General features: G+C 40.8%; 1 protein-coding gene across 1 annotated transcript in view; it reads left to right on the plus strand.

The window, feature by feature from the left end:
• PCYOX1 (prenylcysteine oxidase 1) overlaps positions 1–15533 on the plus strand; it is a 179440-nt gene that overhangs the window by 64216 nt on the left and 99691 nt on the right. Inside the window, exons 2-3 of the mRNA XM_044083129.1 lie at positions 10552–10758; positions 11908–12082. Of these exons, the coding sequence (XP_043939064.1) occupies positions 10552–10758; positions 11908–12082 (382 nt within the window). The remainder of the gene's footprint in view (positions 1–10551; positions 10759–11907; positions 12083–15533) is intronic.

Raw genomic sequence — 15533 nt, forward strand, 5'->3', positions numbered from 1 at the left:
AAAATTGTCCCTAGTTTTGTGGCCTTTTTAATGTTGGTATTGCGGTTATTTACTCTGGTACTGTTCTTTTTTATTTTTTCTCCCTCTCTTTTTAAACACATTTTGCCACAGCCAATTCTCTCATTTTTCCTGGTTCGAGGGTATCATTACAGGCAGCCTTGAAGCCCTTGACTGTCTCTGCATTCCGATTGGCTGCTTAAGTTCAAAGTCATTCTCTGATTGGCTTCCTTTCTCTCTTTTTTGCTCCCAAATAATTATAGTCAGTCAGCAATCGGAAAACGAAAAGCGGAACCATCACTGTCTAAAGTGGAACACTGCTTCACTTCAGTATCAAATGCTGAGCTTTCCATAAAATGCGATGAGGTTGAATGCTAAGGTCCACTGGCCTTGTCTGCTGAGTTTCTTTTTTCACGCTGGGAGAGATAGAATTAAGCGGTTACTCTGTGTTCAGCCATCTTGTAAGTTCCTCATCAAATTATTTTTAACCCTTTAGCTAATTGTTAATTTTATGCATTGCTGCAGTGTGAATCTTAGTATTTTGCTCTAAAAATATTTCTTTAAGTAGGTGCCAAGGCACTGCGGTAAGAAGGAACACTGTTGGATATTTACCCTGTTATCTCATGCGATATCTTTGCTATTTCCTAATAAACCACTGTTGAAAGAAACCTGTGAACTCAATCCTATCTGCTACTTTGTCATGTTCATAAACCTCCCCTTCCTCATTGTTGCATCACTGTAACTTTTGAGGAATGTGAAATGTACTCCCACCACGGCAGACTAATGATTCAGTGGCTTGTCAACTTAATCATACTTTTTTCCCCCCTGTTAGTATGCACTTATTTATGCAGTGGAGCTTTTTACACTTGAAACTGGACTACCTTGGTCTGTCTTATGAGTTATAATGCTACCTGTAAATATTGACTTTATGAACCTCTTTTATTGGCATCTCCCCCCACCTCCCTGACTTTGTACTAAACATATAGCTTCTTCATACAACAAGCCTGTCATGTCAGTGTGGTGAAATTGTCATCTCATGTTTCTTGCAATGAACTTTTTAAACTGAGAGAAACTCTTATGGGTTTGTTGCCTTATTTTCTCATGAAGGGTTTAGGCCTTTGCAGATGAACCATCAATTCTCATTGCTACTGCTGGATATCTAGCTTTATACAGCAGTATATTATGCCACCAGGCCACACTTGACAGGATTTTAATATCATCTGGTTCTGGAACATGTCTCTTTGCAGAGTGTCCTTTGGGCAGACCTATGATTTGTTGTTTCAGAGCTTTACCCTTCAGGAGGCCTTACCTAGCTTGCCTTTCCACATCTTGTTGGTAGCTGGCTGTTTTTCATCCTCAGCCCTCCTTCAGTCTTTTTGCTGTAGATAAAAAGGTAAATGTGTGTACTGGTTGGAAAGATTTTTGCTGTTTAGGGCCAAAACTTCCTTGGCTTCTGCCTTGAGCTGGGATGTCCTGTTGTGACCTGTCATTTGAGAAGGTTTACTTTGATTTCCTTCATCTCTCTCGTTGTATTAAGTTTGGGTTTTGAATATCTTGAATAGCATGGTGTTATCCTTTTCTATTGTTAGTAGTCTTGTCATACTTGGCACATAACATTTGCCATTCTTGTATAATAGATAGTTTCTCAACTTGCTTTCATAAGGCTCCAACTACTCTCCAGCTTCTGCTGCAATAAGTGCAGTAGAACAGCACTTCAAATTTCTCACTCGCATGCAAGTAACTGCCTTGAACTTCAAAGGAAGTAATTCATTGGTTCACCAGAGTGCAGTGTAAGGGGTTTCATTAGAAAGATGTATGAAAAATGTAATGACTGTTTGGTAAGTTTTCAGGACCTCATTTCACTTGGCAGTGGAGGCAGCTTCTTGGGGATCTTCAGCAGAATAACTCTCTCAATGCTCACATTATTTTAGTGTCTCCCTGCTGTTTAAAACACTTGTTAGTGTTTCCTGCTGAAATTAGTGTAGCTAGTAGCTGTAACATAGTCCAGATACAGGTTTGCTGTACCTGGGTCTGTTTGTAGTGGTGGCTGTATTTTATACACATTTCCTAAGCCATCTTTGATTGGAAGGGGCCCTTTTGCACCCTTGTGAGAGACGTGTGCTGATTTGGAACCTGTTTGGTGAATGGTGATTGATCTAGGGCTTGGAGTAAGCACCCTCATTGGTTCTTTTAAGTTTTTTAAAAGTTTACATTTTTAGTTTCTGGTATTTAAGCCCTGTGTTTGAGCGGGTGTCTGCTTGCTTGTGCATTGTGCAGCAATTCGCACTGCCACACAATTGTATTCCATAGCCGAACAGATGATTTCAACAGTTTTTCCTGTAGCTACAGCTGTAGCACATTAGTGTAGTCTTCATCTTTAGTACATCTCTGGTCTAAGAAGTATTGATAGTGAGCTATTAAATCCCCATCAGAAATGCCCATCTACAGTACATCACCTAGATCAGTCCTGAAAGCACTTCCTTTGTGATGAGTTCTTCAAACCTAGCATTATGGACTGTTGGCCTACCCTTGTTTCTCCTTTTGACTTGGGTCTCCTGAAACAATGTAGCAACTGCCTCATGTACACTGACAACCCTCTATTAATAACTCACTTCAATATAGAGAGCGAGAGATGTATCTTCACCAAGAATCTTGACACACTGTTTTCTCGCACTCAAAGCAGTAACACTGAAGAGGTTGTCAACTCACTCACCACCACTAATGCACACAGTACACTGCTCATTCACATACTATGCATCCAACATATAAATCAACAGACACATAGGTTCTCACCTGCCTAAACACCAGAGACCTCAAAAACAAGACTGCTACAACTAACACAGTTCCTCCAAAACCCAAGACACATGGCAACACCAGTGTCTCACCTACCAAGCCCTCAAACACTCAAAACAAATTTTCTTGTTGTAGACTCCATAGTGTGACACATGGATGTCCCACTCACAAGGTTAGATAAGGAGAAAGTCACGATCAGCTGTCTGTCTGTCTGGTGCCAGGATTTGTCGGATCATACATGCACTCAAATCTGTTGGCAGCAAGTACCATTATGACTCTATCATAGCTCATGTTGGAGTAAACAGCTTGAAATGTATCGCACTGGACTATGTGAAGACAGATATGATTGAGCTCTGAGTGTGTGTCCCAAACAGGTATGTCCCTAGCCTTGAGCAGCATATTACCCCTCACCTAGAATGATGCCACAGTATAAACAAAAAAATGATTGATTTCAAGAATTGGCTTAGTTTATGGTGCCTTTCAAAGGGGATCCCGTTTCTGTTGGCTTGGGATGATGTGGTCGACGAACCTTGCTGCTTGGCCAGAGAGAGTTTGCACCTGGCACCACTAGGCTTTCATCTGCTAGCAAAGGCACTTGTCTCCCCCATAGAGCCTTTTTATGCAAGGTCTCAAAAACAAAATTGCCAATCATAACAAAATAAGGATTATGCTGCTAAACGATAGGAGCTTAAACCAAAAACTGCACATCCTGGAAGCACTTCTATCATTGGAGGATGTAGATGTTGGTGCAGTCACAGAAACTTGGTTTAAGGCTACAAGAGTACGCTGGCCTTGCAAGGCTACAATGCCTTCCACACTTTCAGATTGCAAAATGAATGTGTAAGAACCAAAAGAGGTGGTGGTTCTGTTTATATTAGAGAGAAATTCACCTCCCGACTAGTTAGACTGGACAACTCCATGGAGTTGCAACATGTTCAGATTACTATGGATAATTCTAGTTGTAGATCCCCCCCCCCCCCATGGATCGTGATGGGACACTAGGCCTGTTTGACCAGACTAGAGTCTATCCAAATATTGCCAAACACTCTGGTCATGGGAGATTTCAATTATTCCACCATCAGCTGGGAAACCTACTCTAGCCCTAACTCACTGGCGCAAAAGTTCCTTGATTTTAATTCAAATGCACTGGGACAAATTGTTCAAGTTCCAACAAGAGGAAAAAATATACTAGATCTGGTCCTCACTAACATGACAAACAGATGCACCACCACAACTGTCGGACCCTCATTAGTTAAATCCGACCACAAATCAGTTGCCTTTCAACTGGCACTAATACCAGAACTCGCAATGGGCAACATCTGACTAAAAAAGTCACCAAATCATATTATACCCTCCTAGGGGAAGGTATAAATGCATTCCAAGTCCCACCCCGAGCTGGAGGTGGTAATTATACTAAAGCCCTGTACAATCACTTTGTATAAGTGTATAGACTTGGCTGTTCAAGAGAGAGAGTCAAAGCTGGAGGCCCTCAGAAATAAAATCCGCCCTGGTAGACATCCAGCATCAACGAACTAGAACGAATGCAAAAGGTTGCTGTCTAAGTAAGCTAAGGTGAGGTCCCAACAGTAGAAAAGCACCCTGCACTGCCTCAACAGGTAAATAAGGCAACATGTCAAATCTTCTAAGGGTAACTTTGAGAAAAACTTAGCAGTCACAGCCAAGGGTAATCATAAGGCATTTTACAGCTGCATGCTTAGTTTAAAAGGTAGGACCTGAGCATCTGCCGAACTAGAGATTAATGGTACGTCACACACCACTAATCCTTCAGAGATAGCAAACTTGCTAGCAGACAGATTTCGTGAAAATTCCACTCCCTTATCCCTCAAAACTTATTACAAACCTTACCCCCATAGCTGGCCTTAGGCAAAGGCCAACTAGGCGGCTGCCTAGGGTGCCGCTCTAGTAGGGGCACTTTTACAGTATTTATTTGATGTAGGTAGACCAGAATGGGAGCACTGAATGGTGTGGTGGGGGGTGCCATGGAGGCCTTTTGCCTAGGGCACCAATTGACCTAAGGCCGCTCTTGCCCACCCCACATATGCGAAGAGCATGTCATTAAAGCCTTGTCTCAGGCAAAAAAATACTGCCTCTATGGGACCAGACAGCATCCCAGGCTGTCTTCTAAGCAAACTAAAACATGAGCTAGCTTCACCGTAAAGTACCCAATGTAGTCACAGCCTAACCACATGCTTTGTTCTTGCAGAATGGAGAACAGTAATAGTTATTCCTCTTCATAGAGGTGGCTTAGCAACAGACCCAGGGAATTATATAGACCCATAAGTCTGACCAGCCTCCTCTGTAAAGCCAAGGAACATATCATGGACCTCATAAATAGACATAGGCGACCTCCAAACCTTGGATCTGACCCAATTCAGCGTTGTCAAAGGCAGATTCTGCTTGTTAGACCTGGTGGATTTCTTTGAAAAATGTGACCAGGGCCATTGACAGGGGCAGATCTGTACACATGGTATACCTCTACTTGGCAAAGACCTTTTGACACAATCTCACACTCTGGCATTACAGAAACTTAGCAAACAGAATGTAAACCCCTTTGTTGTAAGATGAGTTGCCAACTGGCTCACAAACCAGTCACAAACCATCAAAGTGAGTGACGCCACATCATCCAGCAGACCTGTCACCAGCAGGGTGCCACAAGGGTCAATGCTGGGCCCCCTACTGTTTGGTATATACTTCTCAGAAGTTCAGGCAAAAATTAAGGGGCTGTGGCTGATTAAATTTGCTGGCAACCACAAACTGGATGCATTTACTGAATCCCTAAATGATGTCCGTATACTTCAGGAGAGACTTGCACAGACCAACGATTGGTGTCTTAGTCATGGTCTCAAACTGAATGTTTTTACCTAAGGGAGTGACTTCAGTCTATCAGTTTAACAACAATACACTAAGTACTCATGAAATGGTAAGAGGTCTGGGATCATGAGTGGACTGTGACCTTAACTTTGACCACCATGTGTCTACTGTAGTAAGAAAGACTTTCTACGTAGAACACTTGATTAGGAAAGGCATTGCCTTTAGAGCAAAGGAAGTTATAACCCCTCTATACTAGTCACTCATAGGGCCCATAATTGAGTATAATGCCCCTTTTGACATGTTCCTTACAAAACACCTGCAGCAACTGGAGAAACCTCCAGTGGTTTCTAAGATCAAAGGACTCCAGCACATGTCGTACAGGGACCAACTAAAGTCCCTGTCACTATACTAAATATTGTATAGACGACTTAGGGGAGACATGCCTGGCACTTAGAGCAATTTCAAACCCAAGCCTAATGAATTTGGTGCACATCCGTAAATCAAACGTGACTAGAGCTACCAGCTCCAGAGACCTAAATATGGCCTGCGACTTGAATAGAACATGCTGGAGGGACCGATTTGTCTCCCAGCGATTGGTGCATCTTGAATAGGCTGCCAGTTCATGTGAAGCAGAGCACCTCTATGACACTGTTCAAGAGTGGATGGGGAATAATAAATTCTTACCAGGGCTAGTGTCCACAGCCCACCTGGATGTGGGTAGTCATTAATAAATATAATCTTGGGTATTGACTAGAATATCTATGATTTTACATTGGGAAGAAATGGCTAGGCTTGAAATGACCTCCAGGTTGATTAGCCTAGTAACCTCCTTTGATTCAAAGTGAGCTCTGCAGAGCAATGGAGTAGTTGCCCTTACACAGGGGACTAACACCGATAACATTAAGTTTCCCCTTCCTCTGTGTGTGGTATCCCATTGCTGTTTGTGGTAATGGGCACCTTGGTCAGTCATTGTCTGCTTAGAGCCTGAGACCTCATGGACAGTGGTATACACCCTTTTATGATACAGTCCCCTTAGACAATTAAATGCAGTATTGGATTCTCATGCAGGTTCCTCTAGGTGAATTTCTTTACTCTGTTAGTCTGTAACTGGAGCTGATAAAGTTGTTTGGTCACACTATTTTGTCATTTGTCTGTTTTAATGGGGATGTCTTGTAAAGAATGCTTTTTTTTCTTGTGGAGAAGGTACTTTCCTACTTGTACTTCATTGAAATATGTTCAAGTAATTGAAGTTTTGAGAACCAGGTTCCTATAGTGGACCTGCTCCTGGCATAGATATTGGATGTCATCAGGCTTGGCACAGCCTTATAGGGCATGCTTTCTGTATTACGGTTGCAGATTATACCTTCTTTTTTTGTTAAACCTATTTGCCTGCGTCATAAGCGATTGATTTAATAATCAAACATTTCTATAAGTGAAAGTGAACCATATTGACATAATTTTAGTTGCAAACATTATACATCACTTATCTACCCAGTCACTCAGTCAAACATTACATAGGTCATTCAGATTCCGCCTTCTTTTTAAACTTTATTCCTTGTCTGCATGTATTCCCACAATTTCCATTTTTTTTTCTATGCAATTTGCACCTACTCTTCTCTGAATATCCCATTTCCAGTTGTTTTATCTCTTGCTATGTTCACTACTTCTAGTACAGTTGGTTTAGGCTTTGATTTCCATTTCCTCGTAATTGCTTTTTTGGCAGCCACCATAATAACTCGGTAAGGCCTTACTATGAATAGGCAATTCTGAATCTGTATCGTAGCACAAAACTCATTTCCTTAGTTCGCTTACCTAGTATTTCTGATGCACTAGTCTGCAGAGAATTTTTAACATCTGCCAACTCATTACACTCCCAGAAAATATGTTCCCAATTACCTCTTTCTTCGCTAGTTGCAGGTTATACTTTCAGATGACCATAGGAACTACTAGTTCCTTTCCCTGTCTGGGCAATGAGGTGTCCATCACAGGCTGTTATTACATGTTGAAGTTTATATTCCAAGTCTGTTTGTAAGGAGTACTAGGCATGACCTGGAGAATCCCCCCTCCCCCTTTTTTATGTTCTTTTGGGTACTTTGTGTCCAAGCTTTGGGTTTATGTTTGCCTCTCTGTTGTGTAAATGTGTATGCTTGACAGTAAGGGATGTTTGTAGGAAGTCTCCCCCCCCCCCCCCCCCTTAGCACCTGAAGTAGATGACCACTTGGTATGAACTGTACCAGTTTGCAGAAGATTGTAGACTAACATTTCCATTCATGACTTTTGCAGGCTCCTAGTCCATGAGTTGACATCCTGATATGAGCAGTGACAGGAGGTTTTCTCTGCTGAACTGAAGCAGATACTGGTCCCCTTTCATTTCAGAGCAGCAGGGGAGTGAAAGACTTGCACGCAGTTCCATTTGAACGCTGGTGCCACATGATTACATTACACTCCTTGCTGTTCTTGCCGGAGTGTTGCTTTACTTAGAATTCAGTTTATTTTTGCGTAGGTAGTGACCTTTGATGTGTGGATTGTAAGTGGGTTGTTGCTAGCTGTGGTATTATAGGGCATACTTTTTTCATGCATCTTGCACATCTCTCATCTGTCTAGTGTCAGAAATTTAGCATGCAATTATCTACAGCAGAACCTGTCTTAATTATGGGATGTTTGTAGGTGCAAGGCAGCCAGAACACCCAGCAAACTGTTCCTTGGAGCAATACTCGGATAATTACAATAATCCCTCTGTTGGGATGCAGTTTATTGGATGTTCCCTCTTGGGCTTCCATTTCTGCAGATTTTGTCTAGACTTCTGTTTAGACCACAGTGTTTGTTTTTCTCTAAATTGGTCATCCAGGTGGCTTAACTAGGGACTCTCCTATTTTTAATGACTATCTGTGTAGAAGGCATGTACTTACCTTTAACTTAAGGTTTGTATGGTGAATTTAGTAGCCATCCCTCCCATGCCTCTGGTTGCCGGAAGTTTTGTTGTGATTGTTCTTTGCCTTGCTTTCTTGGCTTGGTCAAATACTATAAAGTGAAAGAGAGGCATGAGTTATTTAGGAGTAGGAAGGCACTTCTGTAGCCTGAGAAGAATATATCCCCCAAGCTGACCACAAGCTACACCTATACAAATCTGGCTGGTTAATGAAGACTGAATTTTCCAAGTAGGTTGAAGTTTATGGCGAGTACATGACTATTTTATTCTATGCCTAGATGCACTGAAATAGAGATTATTCCCTATGCTTTAATTTCCTACAGTCTATACTTGTGTATTGAATGAAAATCTTACCGGTGTACATGTTTTAGACTGAACTGTTTCTTCTGATTGAAATCTGGCAATCTGTTTAGTTGTCATATTTATATAACGAGGCTTCAGTATTTCAGGATCATGGACAATGGACCTTAAAAGTAAGGAAGTTCATCTATCAAGATTGTGTGCTCTTGGAGTTGACACAGCCCCTCGTGTATGTGGTGCAGGGTGATTGCATTTCTCTGGGGGTATGAGGTGCTTGCCTTCCCTGCAGAAATGCTTTTGTCTGACAACCTAGCAAAAAATGATTTCTCATTTCCAGCTTCATTTCTGGGATGTGTTGCAATCATACTAACTCAAGTTAGTTAATATGACTTTTTTCTGCACTCAACAAAAAAGTCCCTATTTCATATTTTGCTTAAACTGGGAAATGTTAAATCTTTGTTTTTTACTCTGATTCTCTCACCACCGTATTAGCATTAAAGTTCGTAATGTTGCTGCAGAAGGAGTAATGATGTGCCTTTTGGATCCTCCAAGTGCCAGACAGCAAAGGTAGATGTGGTTACGGATGGTTTCTGCCAAGATACTGATTTTGGCATCCGGCTTTGCAGGCTTCGGTGCTGGAAGAACTGGGTAGAAGAGGATAGGAATGAGCAGCTTGTGTGTCATTAATGGGGTGTGGTGTGCACCACTGCAGTTGGATACTTGCATATAAGCAGGTGTCCTAACCAGCGTGACATGAGCTGCGACTTCCCTAAGACAGTGATGGTAGCCATTGCCTGTATTTGTGGTAGGCAATGAATAAATAGAGGGGCATAGGAAATTCCATTTCAATATGCAGATGCTCCCATAACATTATCACTAGGTGTAGGATAGGGGTTGTACAGAAACAACCCCATAGCCTGTGCCCTAAATGAACTAAGCTGTAAGTTCCATATATCTGTCTCTAAATGAAGCTACAAGCTTCATGTATTTAACATCTACCTTTGGGCAGAATGGTATGTGGTGTGGGAGGGTGGGATGAACAGGCCCTGGCATTAAATCTAATCCCTGGGGCAAGAGAAACTCTGGACTCTGCACACCTGACCAAAGTCAGTAGATGATGTTGTTTAAGGGTCTGATAATGACTGTGCAGTGTACAGGAATGCGATGTGAAAACTGCAGGGAGGGGTACAGCTGGTGGTGACAAGACTGGGTGGCTGTAGCTAACTGGGATGAGGTGGTTGCTTAAGAATAGAGTTTGTGAATGCAGGCTTTTGGAGGGTGACTCCTACAGTAATTGTCGAGACTTTAATCCGTATGTCATGGTACATTTTGATCAGTGCTTGTTAAAGGGAAGGAAGATGCTCGGACACTTGCAAGATTTTGACTGAGGATAGCAGAGGTGGTAGCCCTGTTAATTCACAGTGCACCATACTGTTCCTGTCTGTAGTGGAGAATGTATCCCGGGAAGCTTTGATAACTTGTCTGGGTAGCAAGTAGTGTAAACTGTTTCCTGATGCAACACTGCATGGGTATTTCTGGAATGCTTTGAGATACAAAAGTGAAAGTGCAATTTTTACATCTTAAAATGCTTTGGTAGGCAACCTCCCTGACTGTCATCCTAGACCATGTGTCTGATTCTTTTTCTACATATTCACTTTTTACCATAGGAGCTCATTAAAGTGTTTTTGTTTCCCCCGTAGCTGTAGTTGGAGGTGGAATTGGAGGTACTGCAGCAGCTTATTATTTGCGCCAGCAGTTTGGCAAGCATGTGCAAATTGATATATTTGAGAGAGACCAAGTAGGTGGACGGCTGGCTACAACAACCATCCAAGGCCTTGAGTATGAGATTGGTGGCTCTGTCATACATCCTCGAAATCTCCACATGAAGGACTTTGCAAGACAACTTGGTAAGAGTGTTGCTCTTAAGCATTATATTAAGAATAATCATTCTGTACGCTAACCTTTTGACCGTGAAAGCAGTGATGTGCGATTAATCACTGTGTAGAGTTAGGGTATCCTGAATGTATGTTTTGATGAGATGGGAAACTGCCAAAAGAGTGATACATGTAAAATGAGACAGTAACCCATGGTATGGTACTGTGTGCACTGTAGCATAAACAATCTAGAATGCTGAAACGTTAATTCCATATCTGTGGAAACAGCACAACATTTCTGTCATTTTGAAGACATTCCTGTAGTGTGTTTTCATGCTGTGACATAATAGATTCCATCTACACAATGCATCATGTTACCTTCAACATGAATGACCTTTTGTGGACTAGCTGCCCAAGTGTGTGTTGGCATCATTTTGGGGTAAAAAGTAACAGTAACACTTTATTCTTCTGTGTATACATTTCATTGTGTGTAATAGTATTGCAGTCCATTTGAACTAGAGAGCAGTTTATGCTCTCCGATAGAGTGAACTAGTTAAACATCTTAATGGGATCTTTTTCCAGATGTATCATGTTCTGTCAAATTTCTTTTAACAGTATTTAAGTAGGGAGTGGTTAAAACATTCTGTGTACATGCATTAAATCTTTTCACATTTTGGAGTTTTTTTTTTCTCATAGCAGCCTATATAAATGTAGGACCTTTAGTTCTTTCAGAGCAACAGGAAGAATGATTGCCAGCTGGTGTTTTTAGTGGTTTGTGCTTAATTGAGCTCTATGCAGCTTACATCAGGCTTTACCTTAAAATGAATGGCACACTGATAACAGAAGTGAAATGAGAGGGGCCATTCCATTCTCTTATTGCTGCCTGTTGGATGGGGGCATACAGGATAACCAAGTGTTTGTAAACAAATACACAGGGGCTGAGAAAAGTTTGCCTTGTGTCAAAGTGAGTTTTCAGGTTGGAGTGTTGTATTGCATTTCTGCATGTATATATACAAGTTTGGTGTGTGGAAAATATATAGAGACAGAGATTGCACGTATGTACACTTACTGCATCAGTTTTGTGGTTGTATGACACTATAAGAGTTTTATTCTGAAAAGTAAGTTGTTTTTTTTCTTTTCCTTTACTGTTACTATAAAAATACTTTTTTATTTCTCCTCCAGGTTTACAGGAACGGGATAGCTTGGTTGGTCTTGTAGGTATTTATGATGGAGAGGCGTTCACATTTGAGGAAAGCAGTTCATTTTTAACTAACATATTCAGACTTTATTGGCGTTATGGATTTAGCTTCATACGCTTAAAGATGTGGTTAGAGGATGTCCTGGATAAGTTCATGAGGTAATAGCATTTGATTTCTAGTATGATTTGTTCCCTTTTTTGTGTAGTGCTCAGCCACTTTCATAGTTAACAGAACAGAGTTCTACTTTTTTATGTATTGCAGTAAACAGATTCTGCTGTGCTTTTATTTGCATACTATTTGCAGTACTATTTTTTGTATGAGAAAGTTAAACTAGATGCTGACTTGTGAAAACAGTTTCTGCTTTTTTCTGCTGATTGTACAGTTAGGATGGTAAGAATTGTCTTAGTACTACAGTTTGCAGACACACAGGACTTGTTTTTCACAGATCACAGGCTAATGTTTTGTAGTTATCCTTCATGACCTGTCTGCTTTGCATGGCTGCTTGTGATGGCGCGGACTGGTACACCATGGATTGAGACTCTAGCTTGATTTCTTTATTTTTAGTTTATATGAATTGGGATGCATGTAAGGGTCTTGGAGTCAAGTTTCTGGTCAGTTTCCTTTTGGCTAGTGATAGACAGACGTGTTCTGTGACACAAACAAGAATCATCTGCACTGCAGTTATGAGTGGTAAGCGACATGTAGCCCAGTACTTGTTTTGGGTAGTAGCCTGAGATCTAGTTGGAATCCCGTATTGCTCTCTGATTCTGCATAGTAGCATAGTTTCCAAGTATTTATTTGTAAAGTACCCAAGTTCTTGTGCTTCAGTTAATTGTATACCTTATACCTTGACAGACATTTGTAATTGACTTATGGAGCTTTACTTTTGCTGGGGCTTCCATTGAAAAGAGGCTTTCTCTAATTGTGTTTTCTCAGTTAATAAATTGCAAACAAATGTACTGGCCTCCTATCACAAGCAAAAGCTGGAAGTAGTACAAATACACAGCACAATGGTTTGTGATTGTAGGACTTTTGCATTCCACTGCTGTGATAATTCGCAGTACATGAAGTGTCCTCTGAAGAACTTTGTTGGCAGTAAAGCCATGTATCATGATACTACAGACCTAACGAGAAATCAAATCATTATCGGTGTGGTGACAAGTCCAGTACAAATGAGGTAATCCAAGGAATAGTAAATATGATGTACCTGGAACCATGAAGAGTAAAAAAAAGTTTTATTGGTTATCTACCAAGTTGCTAAAATCAGTTCTATCCAAAGTGCACATGCACTTTGACTTAAGTGATCAGTTCGAAGATAAAACACAAGCTGGTTTCATTGTGATTTAAAATACATAAATGCAATTCAAAATAGTGTTTTCGTCATGTTTAGTCAGACTTCATCCAATACACAACATATTGAGTCAAACCAACCAGTATGTATATCTCAAGGTATTTCCCCAATTGAAATCACCACCAATGAGAATTCTCTATTTAGCATAACTAATTCTACTCAAAACATTGCTTAAAAGACTAGAAAAGGTACATAAGGTACATTTTAAAAATAAATAAGTAAAAGCAGGTGACAGAATAGAACCATGAATGGTGATACATAATTTTAAAATTAATTTATAGTAATTGCTTAATTCATTCTTTTTTTATTTTTTTTATAATTTTCATAATAATATTTTTTAATGCTTTTTTATAAGAATGAATTCTTTTGATGTATATCACCATTCATGATTCTATTTTGTCACCTGCTTTTACTTTATTTTTTACCTTGTGTACCTTTTCTAGTCTTAAGCATTATTTTAAGTACAGTTAATTATGCTAAATAGAGAATTCTCATTGGTGATTTTAATTGGGGAAATACCTTGAAATGTATATACTGGTTGGTTTGACTCCATATTTTGTGTATTTGATAAAGTACGACGAAAACACTACATTTTGAATTGCGTTTATGCATTTTAAATCACAATAAAACCAGCTTATGTTTCATCTTCGAACTGTGCTGATTTCTTCCTTTCCATGATGCCTTGACTGGATTTTGGTTCAAGTTTTATTTCTGGATACCAGTTCGAGTTTGTTGGATTTATTTTTTGACTTAAGTGATACTACAGACCTCTTATCAGCTAATTAAATCCAGCAATGTCGGTGTACAAACTGTACTCTGAAACTGTCATCTGTTCATTTAAGGATACATATGTACCATCTTTTATCCAACAGGAGAAATACTCTCTTGTTTATTTTCTGTTGTGGTATATTGCCAAGATTCAGAAAAAAAATGCTTATAAAGGCAAAGTATCTGTGGCCCAGAGCTGATTAATGAAGTAGCAGGAGCACCACTGCATGATAGTTGATCAGGAAATTCACTTGTGAAAGCACACAGGTTATGTAATGACTGGCAGTGCAGGTCACATGACCCAGTGATCCCAGTTTTTATGCATGTAGTATGGTTCTTTTTTTTAACTAAATGGGAAGATAATAAGGTGTGTAGGACAGTCTGACAAGGGGAAGAGTTGATTGGGATGGCTGCAGGAAAGCAAGGGTGGCTGTGTGTGCGTATATGTGATAAGAGATATAGAGGAGAGATATATAAAACGTGTATGTACACACACTTTTTTTTGGCAGATGTCCTTTTTCAAGAATGGTAGATGGAGATGGTATCAAGGGGAAAGTGGGAGTAGGAAAGAGATTATAGGGATGGCAACAGGGGCAGGCTGACAAACGCAAAAGACAGACCAGCATGTATGTGCAGACATAAATCTGGGGGGGGGGGGGTGACGAGGCATAGAAACAAGCAAAAAGAGGGAGCACAATTGGTGATGGGGAAAACTGTCTTTTCAATCCCCAGTCTATATTCCATACAAGAAGGAACATCATGATGGAGAATAGAATGAGGTGACAGCAGACTACCCTGTTCCTTAGTGCTGCTCCCAGCCAGTAGTTGCTCACCATGACTGCCCACATGGTTGGGCCTTGCCACTGATGCCCTGCTGGACATGGTCAGGCAGCTGTGTGATTTCCCAGTTGCAGAAGGATGCATTGCAGGTTGCCATAGTTGCACAAGGATGCATTGCCCATTCAGTATGGATGTCCAGGAACCTGTCCACCAAGGCCATTTACTAGAACTTCCATCTTATGATGGGCACTGTATCATGACACAGTGATGGTGCTCCCTGATAGAGAGGTTACACCCCTACAGGATACTACCACCACTACCACCTCTGGGTCACCTTACCATAGGTGACCCATGTCCCCTTTCATAGAGACTGGTTTGGAGATGGCTGGGAAACCAGCAGGAGGTAGCAAGGCAGGTTGGGTGTTGCCTTATCGCAACTACTGCCACAGAAGGTACTGCAGAAAATCTGCACATAACTGTAGAGTAGCAAAACTCAAAGGCAAAAGGAGTCATTACTAATGTATACTACATTGTTTGACAGAACAGTCTCTGGAAGATTAAAACTTTAATTATGCAGTGGCAAACAGATTACAGCACACCTGCCAGGCAAGTTGATGCAGCAGTAAGTATGTCAGTTGCTTGAACTAAATTTTTCCTAGCAAGCTTCCCTGGGTAAAAGGCATGTTATCGGTGCAGGAATTGCAGAGTGA

Source organism: Protopterus annectens, chromosome 9.part0 (assembly GCF_019279795.1).
Source record: "Protopterus annectens isolate FY-2018-M chromosome 9.part0, PAN1.0, whole genome shotgun sequence".
NCBI classification, from domain to species: domain Eukaryota; kingdom Metazoa; phylum Chordata; order Ceratodontiformes; family Protopteridae; genus Protopterus; species Protopterus annectens.